The sequence below is a fragment of the Sapajus apella genome, unplaced genomic scaffold (genome assembly GCF_009761245.1).
Source record: "Sapajus apella isolate SASKATOON/1434 unplaced genomic scaffold, GSC_monkey_1.0 scaffold15, whole genome shotgun sequence".
Lineage (NCBI taxonomy): Eukaryota > Metazoa > Chordata > Mammalia > Primates > Cebidae > Sapajus > Sapajus apella.
This window is the reverse complement of record NW_022436955.1, coordinates 16766846-16782810: the sequence shown is the minus strand read 5'-3', so window position 1 is coordinate 16782810 and position 15965 is coordinate 16766846. Positions and strand designations below refer to the sequence as shown.

The 15965-nt window shown below is 35.1% G+C and overlaps 1 protein-coding gene across 3 annotated transcripts in view; it reads right to left on the bottom strand.

Moving 5' to 3' along the window:
* HYDIN (HYDIN axonemal central pair apparatus protein) overlaps positions 1-15965 on the bottom strand; it is a 432426-nt gene that overhangs the window by 327778 nt on the left and 88683 nt on the right. For all 3 annotated transcript variants that reach the window (XM_032284417.1, XM_032284419.1, XM_032284418.1), the window contains one exon: positions 689-890. In XM_032284417.1, coding sequence (XP_032140308.1) covers positions 689-890 — 202 coding nt within the window. The remainder of the gene's footprint in view (positions 1-688; positions 891-15965) is intronic.

The window sequence follows — 15965 nt, the reverse complement described above, 5'->3', positions numbered from 1 at the left end:
AGGAACTCTTTATAAAAGCTGATCAACCTGGCCAGGCACCATGGCTCATGCCTGTAATCCCAGCACTTTGGGAGGCCAAGGTGGGCAGATCACAAGACCAGGAGTTCAAGACCAGTCTGGCCAACATAGTGAAACCCTGTCCCTACTAAAATTACAAAAGATTAGCTGAGCATGGTGGCAGGCACCTATAATCTTAGCTACTTGGGAGGCTGAGGCAGGAGAATTGCTTGAAGCCAGGAGGGAGAGGTTACTGTGAGCTGAGATCCCACCACTGCACACCAGCCCAGGTGACAGTATAAGATTCTGCCTCAAAACAAACAAACAAACAAAACAAAGAAAAAACACCTGATCAACCTGGTTAGGCTTATGAAAAGTAATAGAGAGAGGTGGATTTGATTTGAAATGAAGAATGATAGGTTTGGTCTTCAAAATCTAGGCATTCCATTACTGCTAAACTATAACCAAGTTACATTAACCCAGGAAGGATATTCTGTTCCACATAGCTCAGCTCACGTTGTTCAAATGAACAGTTTCAAAAGAGGATCTTACACCAGAACCAAGTTAGAATAATGTGACATTGGTTGAGTTGGCTAAAAACGTAGTACAAAATTTACTGGTTTTTCATAATAACTGAGTTTTACATTCCCCCACTGCAAATTACTGCATATAGGTGATTTTTGTTACAAACCTATACTTTTCTCTGTCCTCTTCTTGCTGGGTAGCAAATACCTTCCACAGGAAATGGGCAATGATATTACTGCGGTTGTGAATGGTTATAGTTCGCTGATTGGCCAGAGATATATAGGTTTTCTCGATGGTCAGGGAATTTTTATCCAGCCTTATATTCATGTCTATGGCAGCTCCATAGAGAGTTACGAACACCTTTTCACCTAGGAATTAACAAAGCACAAACAAACTTCAAGATTTATTCTAGAATGACATTCCTAGGCTATCTTTTTTTCAAGCTGAAGTTAGGCCAAATAGCATAAGCATCAGGATTTCATTCTTTCCACTGAATCTCCATCAGTCCAGAGATCAGATATAATCAGTAAACTTAAATATTATGCTTGGTGCAGTTATAGAAAAATGAAGCTATCTTGCTGGTCATTGTAAGAAATATATAAAATATGAATTGGTGCTGTGGGCACTCCAAAACTTTTTCTTCTTTGAAAATAGCTTTCAATCCTACAGCCTGACCAGGAGGGCAATCGAGTTCTAGAATTTTACTCTATGCCTCATCTTTAGCTCATGCATGAGCTTGATTTGTGGTTCTTAAAATGCTGTACCAAGTATACTTGAGAAGAGCTACTCAGCATGAGAGAATTTAAGTCCATTTGAGAATAGAGATCAGGCGGGAAAATTCAGTAACTTCAAAAATAGAAAACTAAAAGAAACCACATCCCTAAACAGCAATTAAAACAAAACAAAACACACACACACACACACACACACACACACACTCACACACACATGTGCACATGTGCACACACACACACACACACACACACACCCCCTTGACATGCCTGGGTAGTGGCTATATAAAAAGAAAACAAAAATAGACAAAAATCATATTTAAATTTAAAGTTTTTTAAATATTAGGAACATCTTCATTCAGTATGGCAATTTAAGCCCCTGACTTTATGCAGGATGCACCAATTACCTTGATTCTAAGTATACAAGTGAGTTTCAAGAAGACACAAACCTATAAACTATTTCGATTTGATCTCTGCAATGTCACAGTAGGTGCATTACTCTGACATCACATAGAAAAAATAAATATTGAAATACTATGAATGCTTTGTTGATCTGTGTTGCTAAAGTTTTAAAGCATCATTACTTGCATTTTATTTTTTGGCAGACATTTCTGCTCCATTCACTATTGTATGAGCCAGTCATCCAGGAAATCAACAACTCTTTATACATTTTAAATGTTCTTTAGGCTCCATAACTTTGGATGCAGAAAAAACTTTCCTCAAAGAAAGAAAAAGTAAGAATCTAGGCATTTGATTCTAAAATTTTTATTTTAAAAAACTTATATAGTCAAAATTTCAAAATTAAAAATTATAAAATATATTTCTCCCCTTCACCGAAATCCAGGTCTGCTTTTTAGAGATAAGAACTGTCAATATTTTCATGTACATCCTTTCCAATAAAAGATATGCACTCATGTTAACTTTTAAACTTTGAGTGAAATGTAACGATCTGATAAGTGAAAACTCATTGCAACTTTAATTGGAATACTCTTAAATACGGATTGAACACCTTTTCATATGTTAATTGGCTTAAACCAAAGAGAAAACCCCTCCCCCAAATAAGCTAATACTCAAAGAGCTATGCCTTCAAGAAGGCATATAAACTGGAAGTAGATTAGCCTAGTTCGGCGCTGAATATCATGCTGGAATTACCTATGTCTTGCAAATAACTTCAAACCTTGAATTTATAATGATTGACTGGTTATACCCTGAGATACTTGGCATAAGAAACTCATTTCTTTTTGGATAAAGGTACTTGCATCCAAAGTTTCAAAATTTTCAACATTTCTTATAAAGCACATAACCAGAACATAATGATGCAATGGAGGGAAATAAAACTCCATGCGTTGGAACCAGCAAATACAAGAAAAATGGAAATAGGCCTACAAAAATTTCAGACACTAGGAATCATCAGATAGAAACTATGAACAAATTATACATAGTATATTTAAAGAAACAAATGAATTAGGTTGAAGCTATATGTAGAAAATAGAAAATCAATAAAATCTTTAAAAAATTTGAGAAGAACCACATTCTAGGACTTATAGAAATGCAGCCAACAAACATATGAAAAAAAGCTCAACATCACTGGTCATTAGTGAAATGCAAATCAAAACCACACTGAGATACCATCTCACGCCAGTTAGAATGGCGATCATTAAAAACTTGGGAAACAACAGATGCTAGAGAGCATGTGGAGAAATAGGAAAGCTTTTACACTGTTGGTGAGAGTGTAAATTAGTACAACCATTGTGGAAGACAGTGTGGCAACTCCTGAAGGATCTAGAGCTAGCAATTCCATTAGTGGGTATATGCCCAAAGGATTATAAACCATTCTACTATAAAGACACATGCACACATATGTTTACTGCTGCACTATTCACAATAACAAACACTTGGAACCAACCTAAATGCCCATCAATGACAGACTGGATAAAGAAAATCTGGCACGTACACACCATGGAATACTATGCAGCCATAACAAAGGATGAGTTCATGCCCTTTGCAGTGACATGGATGAAGCTGGAAACCATGATTCTCAGCAAACTAACACGAGAACAGGAAACCAAACACCACACGTTCTCACTTATTAGTGGGAGTTGAACAATGGGAACACATGGACACAAGGAGGGAAACATCACCCACTGGGGCCTGTCAGTGAGTAGGGATCTTGGGGAGGGATAGCATTAGGAGAAATTCCCAATGTAGATCACAGGTTGATAGGTGTGGCAAACCACCATGGCACATGTATACCTATGTAACAAACCTGCACATTCTGCACTTGTACCTTAGAACTTAAAGTATAATAATAATAAATACTCCAAAGATGATGAGTATATATATGTATAATATATTATACATATATATGTACATATATGCATATATTTATGTATATATATTATACATATATATGTATATATATGCATATATTTATGTATATATATTATACATATATATGTCTGTGTGTGTGTGTGTGTGTGTGTGTATATATATATATATATATACATACATACTGCAGTGTTATTTATAATAGAAAATAGAAATCAGTACAAATGTTCACTAATCACAAGTGTCTAATTAAATTGTGGTATATAATGTGTTAGAATATTATGTCGCTATTAAGACTATAATTATGAGGGCATGCTGACAATCTGGCTCATGCCAATTTTTTGCTAGAATTTAGTCATCTGGAAATTATGAATATATGAAGCAAAATTTATGAAATTATGCTAAGTGAAAAAATGGAAAACAAAAAGAATATACGTGTTCCTGATTAAAACTATGTAAAAATTATGTATGTCTATGCCCAAGATGAGAAGAGGTATGGAGAAAAAGTATTTTTTCCTAATAGTTAAAAATCTATTTTTATAGTGTTTTTTAAAAAGATAAAAATATAAAAGACATTCTATCTGTTGTTGGAATCAATTTCAAAGCATTTATTACACAATGACGATTGTAAAATCTAGTCATAACAAAATAATAATGCTCAGGTGAAAATTCAGCATTTAATGTGGAATATAAAAATGGGCAGATTACCTCCTGATTGCTATATTTGCTTCAAAAACATGTGCCAACAAATCTTAGGAAAAAAAGTGTATAGAACTCCTGAAAATTACATTAAGGTCTTGATTTATGACAGAAATTTAAAATTGGCAATTTAGTTGTTACTATGTTTTCAGTGCAAATATTTGGTCACATTTTTAGAAATGAGTATCCCAAATTTAGGAATTTTATGAAAAATTTCCTACCTGGAATATCTCTCTTCATAGTAGTTTAATTTGTTCACTGAATTCTGCAGAATAAAAGCATTTTTCACAAAAAAGAAATAAATAGCATAAATTATAAGCAACTCAAAATATCTTTAATAAAATAATTTTATTACATTTTATAAAAAATTAGTGAAATGGAAGGTAATTCAGAAACTACAAAAGGCAGTATGAAGAAATAAAAATATACGAGAAAATACAGCGGATAAGATACAAGGAAGATAAAGTAAGAAGTTCTAAAACTATTGAATTGGAAACTCAAACGGAGAGGAAAGAGATAACGAAGCAAAGACAGTATTTCAAAAGTGTTGGGAACCAGCCCAGCTCTGTACAGCGGTGCCCTCAGTCCCGGTGGTGACGAGCGAGTGAGAAAAGAAGTAAGACAAAGACAAGTAGAATTCAACAGCATGGGTCCAGAGAGCCAATGCACTCTCTCTTGGGGTGAACTGCATTGGCTCTGGGCTCCACAGGCTTTTATTAGTTATATTATCTTGTTAATCTTGCAGGCTGTGGGGAGGCCGGTTGAGAAGGAAGATGGGGGTGGGGGGAAGAGAAAGTGTCTGCAGCATTCAATAGCAAACGCGGTTCTTTTAAGAAGTGCTAAGTACACCGAGTTTTACCACCCGTTGTCTATCCAGGTGCACCTGCAAAGAGGCACAGCGGATAAGGCGCCATACTGTATGACCACACACAATGTATCAAGGGGCTTTTATCTCCGGAACATTGTGGACACAGCAATCAGAATTACTCCACATTCTGAGAACATAGGCAGAGCCTGTGGCGTTCCAGTTACCTCTGCCCTGCAAGGCTTTCCGGCTTCCCAAGCTCCCATTTGCAAAGACCCTCCTGAGTCTTGTGAGCAGAGGTTTACATTCCTTTCCAGAGTTCTTGCACAAGCCCTCTTTACGAGCCCCTCAAGCAAACCCTATGCTGGGAAGAGATCCTAGACCAAAGTAGTCTTTGCTGCCTCGCAACCACACCACAGCATTCTGCAGTTATAAAGTTCTCTCAGATCGTCTTCACCATAGGCCTCCTGTTACCAATTGATTTCTGCTTTTACAGATCTTAAACAATTTTTATTTTACTCCACCACAGTTTGCAGTTTTCTTTAATTCAATATTTGATCCATGGCACAAATCTCAGGGTATAAAAAGCGAAGCAAGCTTGTGATCCTTTTTTTTTTTTTTTTTTTTTTTTTGAGACGGAGTTTCATTCTTGGTACCCAGGCTGGAGTGCAATGGCGCGATCTTGGCTCACCGCAACCTCCGCCTCCTGGGTTCAGGCAATTCTCCTGCCTCAGCCTCCTTAGTAGCTGGGATTACAGGCACGCACCACCGTGCCCAGCTAATTTTTTGTATTTTTGGTTGAGACGGGGTTTCACCATGTTGACCAGGATGGTCTCGATCTCTTGACCTCGTGATCCACCCGCCTCGGCCTCCCAAAGTGCTGGGATTACAGGCATGAGCCACCGCGCCCGGCCGTGATCATTTAACTATAAGTAACACAGGTCTGTCCCTGGCGATCTTTTCCTACAAAAAGATGATGGCTAAGAATTTTGTTTGGAATTAAAGATATCAGTTCACAGTTCAAAAGGCCAGTGAAAGTCAAATGGCATAATTTTTTTTTTTGAAAATCAGACCTAAATATATTGCAGTGAAACTGAAGAAAATCAAAGACGAAGAAAAAATCCTGAAAGCAGCCAGAGAAAAAAGGATTATTTTTAAAGGATTCACACTTGGAATTGCACCTAATTTTTGAACTGAAACAATGGAAACTAAAAAGATAATGGAATGATATCTTCAATATGATGAAGGTGAAAACAATGTGATTCAAGAGTTCTACACACATTTTCCAGCTTTTTTTCTGTCTGCAAATATCTTTCGTGTTCACTTTCTAAGGACATTTTCAATCGTTTTACTAGTATTGTTTTCTTTCAGTACTTCAACGATGCCATTTGACTGTCTTCCAGCTTCCATAATTTTAGCAGAAAATTTTGCCATCAGTATTCCTAGTGCTCCTGTTAAGGTAATATGTCTTTTTTTCTCTGGGCACTTTTATAATGTTCTCTTTGCTTTAGATTTCAGCAATTTAAGCATCATATGCCTAAGTTTGGTTTTCTTTGTACCTGTACCACCACAGGCTTGCTGAGTATTGTAAGCCTCTGGATTAATGTCATGCATCATTTCTGGAAAATTCTCAGCCAGTATTACTTAAAATATTTTTTACCCTATTATTCCTCCTCTACTTCTGAGACTTCAGTTACATGTATGTTGACCTTTTGACTGTGTCCCACTTGGGTTTTTCTTTCTGTTCTATTTTTTTCCCATTCTTTCCTATTTCTTTCTGTGCTTCCATTTGAGTATTTTCTATTGCTCTGTCTTCAGGTTCACTAATCCTATCTTTTGCTATATCCATTTTGCTGCTAAAGTCATACAATTAGTTCTTAATTTCCAATACTGTATTTTTCAGTATAACATTGTTATTAAAATCTGATAAAGATATGACAATGATATAGGCCAATCTATAGGCCAATTGCACTTCTGAATAACAATGTAAAATTTCTGAATAAAAATGGCTAATCATAATATATCAGCACATTAAAAGAATGATACTTCATAACCAAGTGGAATTTACTCCAGAAATATAACAATGTCCCACTATTAGAAATCTGTTTATGTAGCAATAGATCTAAGGAAAAAAGTGATATGATCTTCATTGATACCGAAAAAGAATTTGACAAAATTCAAAATGCATTTTTAAAAATCTATAAAATGAAATTGATAGAATTAAAATATAGTAAAGTCTCAGTAATTAAAATATTAATAGCATGGTAGCAGTGCATGAAGAGACAGATCAATGGAATACAATAAAGCCAAAACAGACCCAATGCACATTGGAATTTAGTATATTATAAAGGCAGTATCTCAAATTATTGGTAGAAAGACAAACTTTGTAAAAAAAGAAAAAAACAAACAAAAACAAATATTGTTAGGACAACTTCAGAGCCATATGAGAAAACATACCTCACATCTTACAACAGAATAAACATCAAGTGAGTCAAATATTTAAACATTCAATATGAAGCCATAGATATAACAATATAAAAGAGAATTTCTTCATAACTTTAGAGAGGGAAAAGTTTTCTAACTATGACTCAAAATCCAGATCCCTCTAAAAACTAAGAAATTTGATTACCCAAAAATGAAAAAGAAATTCATCCAAAAGAAATGAATACATGACCCATCCAAAAACTTGAATGTAAAAAGGATATAGGGCCTCCAAGAAACACGTACAGCTGCAAGATAGCACTAGTAATAAAAGATGTATAAAATAAAATATCATTTCATGACCATCATATTAACAAACAAAATCAGTTTTATAATATTGTTTCAGCAATATATTGGCAAAAATATGAAAAAAGAATTTTTGTATACTTCTGATGAAAGTATAAATTGTTACAACTTAACAAGCCAATTTAGCATCCAGTAAAGCTCAGGATAATTTTGCCCTATACCCCAGCAGTTGCACTTGTAGGTATTTATCCCAAAGGAAAATCTCACACAGTTGCCCAGGGAGACAATGTACAAAGTTGTTCAATGCAGCACTGTTTGTAATGGCAAAGAAGTAAATATCCAATTTTTATATACTGGAATGTGGCACATTCATTTAAAAAATGAATCAGAGCAATGTGTATCTACATGTTTAAATCTGTAAAACAACACTGAATGAAAAACGCAAGTTGGAGAATGATATGTGCAGTATGATGTCAGGCCTCCACGTGCAAGCCCAGGCCCAGAAGGTCTAAAGTCCTGCCTGCTGATTACGTTTTCCATTATCCCTGATGGCCCAGCGGAGCTTCCCCAGACATTAAGCTTCTCAACTCACCCTGCTATCCTAACTGTTCTTATGATAATGTGAATACTCCTCACCCCACCCTGCCATCTTAACTGTTCTTGCTCTGTGAATATCTCTCCTACCCAACCTACCATCTTAACTACTCTTCCTCCTTACCTCACCTGCCATTGTAACTGAATTTATGGTAATGATACTCCTTGTCTCTACCCCCACCACTGTAATTAATCTTACTCTGTAACACCCCTGCCCCTTCCCAAAAAGATTTGTCCCAACCTATAAAACCAACTCCTATCCCAACGTCCTTCCCTGACACCCTTTTCAGCCTCAGCCCACCTGCACCCAGGTGAATAAACAGCCATGTTGCTCACACAAAACCTGTATGGGGGGTCTCTTCATTCAAAGCGCACGTTTTAATGTATGACAGTATCTATGTGAAGTTTAAAACTGCTCAAGACAATACTATATTTTGTTTATGGAGAGTAAATATGTAGGAGTAGCATTAAAATGCACCCAGTACAACTCCTCTGAGGAGCAAGATATGAGAATTAGATCAGAAAAGGTAACAAAGTGGCTTCAGGTCTGTAATCAGTTTGATTATCCAAAAAAATAAAACCTCTAAAAAGAAATATGTAAGGCAAAAGGTTGAGATGTGTTAAATATAACAGGTGTTGATATATTACTCTCCGTGCTTTTGTGGTTGTCTGAAATATTTCACTGTTTAAAAAATTAAAGAGAATAAAAGATCGAAGGACTTATTTCACGCAAACCTGTGGGTCACAGACTAATGCCATTAATTTGAACTGCTCACTGCAAGTCTTCCTTCCCAGAAATACAGCAAAAGCTATCATTTTTTTCAAGAATCATCTAATATTGATTTTTTTCACCACTACCTTCCAAAACTCATCAGCTCCACAAAGTGAAGGAAGCAGTAACTCTTCTCATATCCCCGAAGCTGTTGAAGTACTTGGTTTTTATAATATCTACTTTTATAGAGACAACCTTAAAAAGGTTCCCCAACCCTTGGCTACTTTGAAGACTGACAGGATGGAAGTGGTGTCATGTGCTCGGGAATGGATGGGGATGCTGTTTCTCAACATTAGCATTTTTGTGTCCTTGAAGGACCTGTTCCCACACTGGTGCCTTTTTGGTTTCTGGAGCTGCATGCTGCAATCATCATAGATGGGCTTAGGAACAGTCCTTTATTACATTCCAGTACAGATATATTTTGTGGAAGGTCTCATTATCTTTTGCCAGTTTTTCTACCATCAATCAAGTAAAACCAAATATGAACAAAACTAATTTTACGAAAATGAATGTGAAGCTAACTATATACACAATACACATCATACTCTGGTTTCTCAGACAACAGATGACACTAAATTAAATATATGAGTGGAGCCATAGATTTTCCAGGGAACTAACAAGTCGATGGAAAGTTTTTCATCACTTGGTCACAAGAGGGTCAAATTCACTATGGTAGTGCATTGCTGAACCAAACTTCTTTGGAAGTGCTCTTTGTTCAGGAAACTTAAATTACGCATCTTGACGGCTCACCCGGCAAGTCAGTGGCGATGTCAAAACCAGTATTCTCAATCTGCACAGAAGGCAGTGTAAGATGCAGAAAGTGTGCTGGCCTCAAGGAGTCCCAAAGACCTGGATTCAAATTCCAGCTTTACGGAGGTGAAAAGTCATTTAACATCTCTGGGCCTCAGTTTACTTATCACTAAAATGAAGGGAGTTAAAGAAATGTCTCTTTAAATACTAAACCTGGTAATTTGCAAGTCTTCACTTGCTATGAATTTATGGAAATCTTATCTCACTTCCCTAAACATTTAAATTTCTGACAATCAGAATGTCTTAACTTCTGCTACTCCCTGTCCTAAGCTATGGAATAAGAACAAAGAAAACAAGGTCAACTAATGTTTCCATTGCCTCTAAAACCATGTTAAAACACTTGCTTCTTTTACAATAGCTGTTTGGCTAGATTTTCTAATTATAACAGCACACATGTATAATTAACAATAATCCCACCACTGAAACAATGTTGATGCGGGTAAGTTTGCATAGACATTAATAGATTCAGATAGGTATTATTTAGCAGTTTCAACAGCAAAGCAGCAATATCACACTCAATATTATATTTGGGTATACCTTTATTGGCCTTTTTGAGAAAAAAAGGAAATTACGGTTTTAGAAAGCTTACTAGAGTAAGATATGTAAATTACTATAAAGCTGCCATGTGAAGCACTAATATTATGACTGGGTGCATATTTAATAATAACACATTATCACATCTTTGAGGAAAAAGGTTACTTGCCAACTGCTGACTCCTAAAGTATCTTCTCTTTGGTAAGAGACATAATACTTTTAAAAATGCTGAGTAAATGCATCAACTCTATTTCCTGAGTATGCCGATGGTTGATGTCACTTCAAAGGTGAGATGAGCATCCTCACCAGGCACTGAAGAAGAAACCCTGCTGCACTACTATTTCTGGTACCCTTTCTAGAAGCCAAAGTTTCCATGCAAATGTCTTTTTTCTTTTTCTTTTTTTTCTCCCCTTTTATTCAAATGTCTTTTTTGAAATGCTATTCTGAATAGTAATATCTCCTTGAACCCTTGGATTATATTCAGTTTCTCAAGACTCAGCTGAAAAGCGTAAAACTTAAGCAATTAACCATTTGTTTGTCTCTTCAGAGTCAAAAGATACTTCCACTTATTCAGTTTTGGATTTGCTTTTGGTTTTAAGTTTTGTTGTTATCAATGTAGCCTTGAGTAATTATATTTTTAATCTCTCCTGGAAGGATGAGTTTATAAAAGTATCACATTGCATCAGTTCTTTCTTAATTTTAGACTAGAATACAAAAGACAACTAAATCAATTCTCAGGTAAAATCAACTATGTAAACTTGATTTTACGACATGCAGGCACCCACAGGAAGAAAGAGGAGAAGAGAAAGGAGGGGAGAATTCTGGTTCAGAACACTGATGGGTAGCATATTAGATACTGCAGAAACTTTATATTCAGTCTCCTTAATTGCTAGAGTACTGGTTCAAACTCAGGTTGTCAGACAAAGCAAAGCAATCTCCTAGCTTCATTTAATCAAGAATATATCCAGTGGAGGGCCAGAAATGGAAGGAAGAAACCAACTGTTAGGAATGTGACTGACTACATCCTGCTGAGGAGTGTGAATGCTGCACCTTCTGGAACATTGTTTTAGGAATTATGCAGAAAAGACTCATCAACAGCCCATGTTAAATTTCCTTCCCTAAATAAATTCATATTTCAAACAGCTGCAGAAAGTTCAATCAGATGTTTATTTAATGAAATGAAAAGCCAATGATCATGGCTGCTTGGAAAAGCTTCATGATTAATTGTGTTTAGGCAGTTATTAGCATTTTTCACTAATGGAAGGTTATGGGTTCTGGTCATTAATAACCCACAATAAAGATTGAAAGCATATTCTTAGCAGCAGTTCATTTCATGGAAGGAAAAATGCTCTAAGACAGTTTATCTCTGCAATCTTCAGAATATGACTTTATTCGTTCACCACAGGTGACACCAGAACCTCGGTGGGTAGAAACCAACTTTCCTATGAATGACTAAATTTTAATACACAAATATTTATTGTGGTTCAACCTATCTTCCTTTAGCATGCAGTATATATGTAAGTATGGGTGTCATTCCAAATATTTATATAAAAGTAAAATTGAGATCCAGGGAGAATGGGAAAATGCAGATGCATTTCAAAGGCAGCAGATCAAGACAGCAAAAATGCCCTTACAGTCATATGGGAGATTAGGCGACCTGCTGTAGTGAGACGGCACTGCTCAGGAGTTAAGAGGCTGAGTCTGGCTTCTAACTGGACTTCTAGTTGGACTTCTAATGAGTTCTAGGGCCTTGGGTGAGCCACTTAATTCCTTAGGGCTTCAGTTTCCCTATCTGTAAAATCTAAGGGCTGGATGAGGTTATCACTGAAGGTGTCACTCAAGTTTTGACTCTATTGATCTATAAGCACTCTAAATCAGTTGAACTCAAAGCCCAACCAAACAGCATCATTTTTTGAAATTATACCCCAACATATGTAGAGTTGTTTATTTATACATTATACCCACGTTAGACTGCTCATGTGTCACATGTATTAAAAATACCCACAATGAGATCAGATGAAATAAACAACATGCTTACCAACAATTATTTTAATAAAAGTATAAGGGTTGACTATGCTGCATTCTTTCTCAAACTTCTGACTTAAAATCATGTGACATAGTGACCCAAATGTAATTCTAAGGCTACAATCATTCTGATACTTAGTTTTAGCAACTAACATAAGTGAAATAAACAAGGATATAAGATGTAGGATGTAAGCAAAATCAACAAAGATATGGAGATTCAGACAGAAAATCACTGATCACATTTATTAGCAGGCACATGTTTCTTCAGCTTCATCCACTATCAGTACCAGTAACACAATGATTTTTGGCTGAAATTTAGGTAATAATTTTACCATAGTGGGAACAATTGCTTAATAGTGAAAGAGGAGGTTCAAATATATCCATAAGCGCATTTAACATAAAATGACTGACTAGTACAATTAAAAGACAAAGATTTTTCAGACCAGATTTAATAATCAGCCTCACTGGTGACGCTTCCAAATGTCATACTTTAAATGTGAGAAGGGTTGAAAGTAAAAGGATGAACAGATTGCACTATGCCCACACTAATCAAAAGAAAGCTTCTATGTTGTGTAAATATCAGATTGAGTAGACTTCAGTGTCATAAATCTTATTAAAGATTAAGAGATGTTTTATAATGATAAAATGGTTAATTCAAAAGGACGTTATAATAATCCTACATGTGTATACACCAAGTATCATGGCCTTAAAATATATAAAATGAAAATTGTTAGCACCAAAAAAGAGAAATACCTAAGTCGAATTGTGGATTTTAATTACATCTTCCAATAACTGATAAAACAAGGAGACAAAAGATTAGTAAAGATATAGATTGAATGGCATTATTATTAACAAATGTGACCTAATTGACATTTATGGAAGGTATACCCTTTTCGAGTACACAGGGAATATTTATCAAAATGGAATATATTTTGGGTTGTAATGTAAGTCTCAACTCATTTCAAGGCCTGAAATCATATAGAACTTGTTTTCTGTCTCTGACAGGATTAAGCAAGAAATCAATAACCAAGAAACCTAGAAAATTCCCTAATGTTTGAACATTCATCAACACATTGCTAAATAGCCCATGGGTCAAAAAATAAATAAAAATGTAAATTCTAAAATATTTTAAATCAAGTATTAAGAAAAAATATGTAAAAACATAGACTGAAGAAATTAAGTCAATTTTAGAGGAAATGTATTGTCTTAAATGCATGTATTTATAAAAAGAAAGGTTGAAAATCAACATTCTAAGCATCCCTGTTAAGATTTAGAAAAATCATTACAAATCAAGCCTAAAGAAAGTAGGATTGAAAAAATGAAGAGCAGAAATCAATGAAATTGAGAAGTGAACACTAAAGATAATCAACTAAGAGGTGGTTCTTTGAATAAACTAAGAAAACTGACAGCGCCCTGAAAATATAAATCAAGGAAAAAAAGAGGAGGATACAAATTATCAATAATCACTAAGGATCTTATAGCAAACAAAGATTAGGAAAGGTCCTGAACAATTTTATGCCAAAATCTTAAGATTTTAGATTAAATGGAAAAGTTTATTGAAAAAGTTTAACAGAATCAATAATTAAAAACCTGTCCACCTTTTAAAAAGTGAGGTTAAAAAAATGGCTTGAAGAATAAAACTTTCAATTATTTAAGGAAGAAATAACATGAATCTTTAAAAGAATTTCTATAGAGAATTAAAAGGAGAGAACAATTTCCAACTTGTTTTATGAGACCAATTTGTTTTGTTCTGACAAGGGCATTACATGAACAGAAAATTACAGGCCAATCTTTCTCATGAATTTGGATACCAAACTCTTGAACAAAATATTAGCAAATATAATTCAATGATTTATTAAAATTATAATATACAAAACTTGAGTTTATCCCAGAACACAGCAGGAATTTAGCATTTCAAAATCAATCATAGCATTAGAAGAATAAAGGTGAAATAATGTACCATCAATCATGTCAACAAAGGCAGAATATTTGATAAAATTAAACATCCATTCAAGATGAAAAGCCTTAGAAACCTAGAGATAGAAGGAAATTTTTTTAACCTGATAGAGTACCCACTAAAAACCTATAGCGAATGTCATACTAAATGATGAAATACTGAGCACTTCTCTTTTGAGACTGCGAACAAGAGAAAGATGTTTGCTATCGTTACTTCCAATAAACAGCGTACTAAATGTCTAGCCTGTGGAAGAAAGAATAAGAAATGAAGAGCATAAGATTTGAAAAAAAATAAAAACTATTATTATTTGCAGATGACCTGATTGTGTATACACAAAATCCAAAATCATCTACATATAAATCAGAAGTAAATTTAGCAAGGTCTGTAGATAAAAGCTCGGCATACAAAATTCACCTGTAGTTCAATAATGCCACACATATTTAGAAAATAGGCTTAGGAAGAAATACCATACTAGCTATAAAGTTAAAATTGATAAATTGTACTTCATCAAAATTAAATTGTTCTGGTAATGAAAAGACATCAAGAAAATTAAAAAGGCAATCCACTGACCGTGAGAAAACATTCACAATAATTATTTCTGAAAGGCTTATATAAAGAATGTATTTTTTAAAACTACCTCACCTTTTAAAAGGGGGACAGGTTTTTAATTATTGATTCTGTTAAACTTTTTCAATAAACTTTTCCATTTAGTCTAAAATCTTAAAATTTTGGTATAAAATGTTCAGAAGTCAATAATAAAATGATAAAATATCCCATAAAGAATAGGCAAAAGACTTAAACATGTACTTCAGAAAAAAAGACATCAAATGGACAAAAGCACATGAAAAGACACTCAACATCATTAGTTATTAGAAAAATGCAAATTAAAACCAAAATAAGATGCCACTTTATACCAAGTAGAATGGCTAAAATTAAAAGAAGGACATGACCAAGAGCTGATGACAATATGAAGTTTCATACATTCATTGCTGGTGGGAATATAAATAAAATGGTTCAACCACTTTAGAAAACCATTTGGAAGTTTCTTACCAAGTTAAGCATATGATGACTCTGTGACTCAGCAATTCTACTTTTAAATATTTACCCAAGAGATATTAAACATATGTATATCTGCACACATACACATAAATGTACATACATATGATGTGTATAAGAATGGTTATGGCCGGGCGCGGTGGCTCAAGCCTGTAATCCCAGCACTGTGGGAGGCCGAGGCGGGTGGATCACGAGGTCAAGAGATAGAGACCATACTGGTCAACATGGTGAAACCCCATCTCTACTAAAACTACAAAAAATTAGCTGGGCATGGTGGCGCGTGCCTGTAATCCCAGCTACTCAGGAGGCTGGGGCAGGAGAATTGCCTGAACCCGGGAGGCGGAGGTTGCAGTGAGCCGAGATCGCGCCATTGCACTCCAGCCTGGGTTACAAGGGCGAAACTCC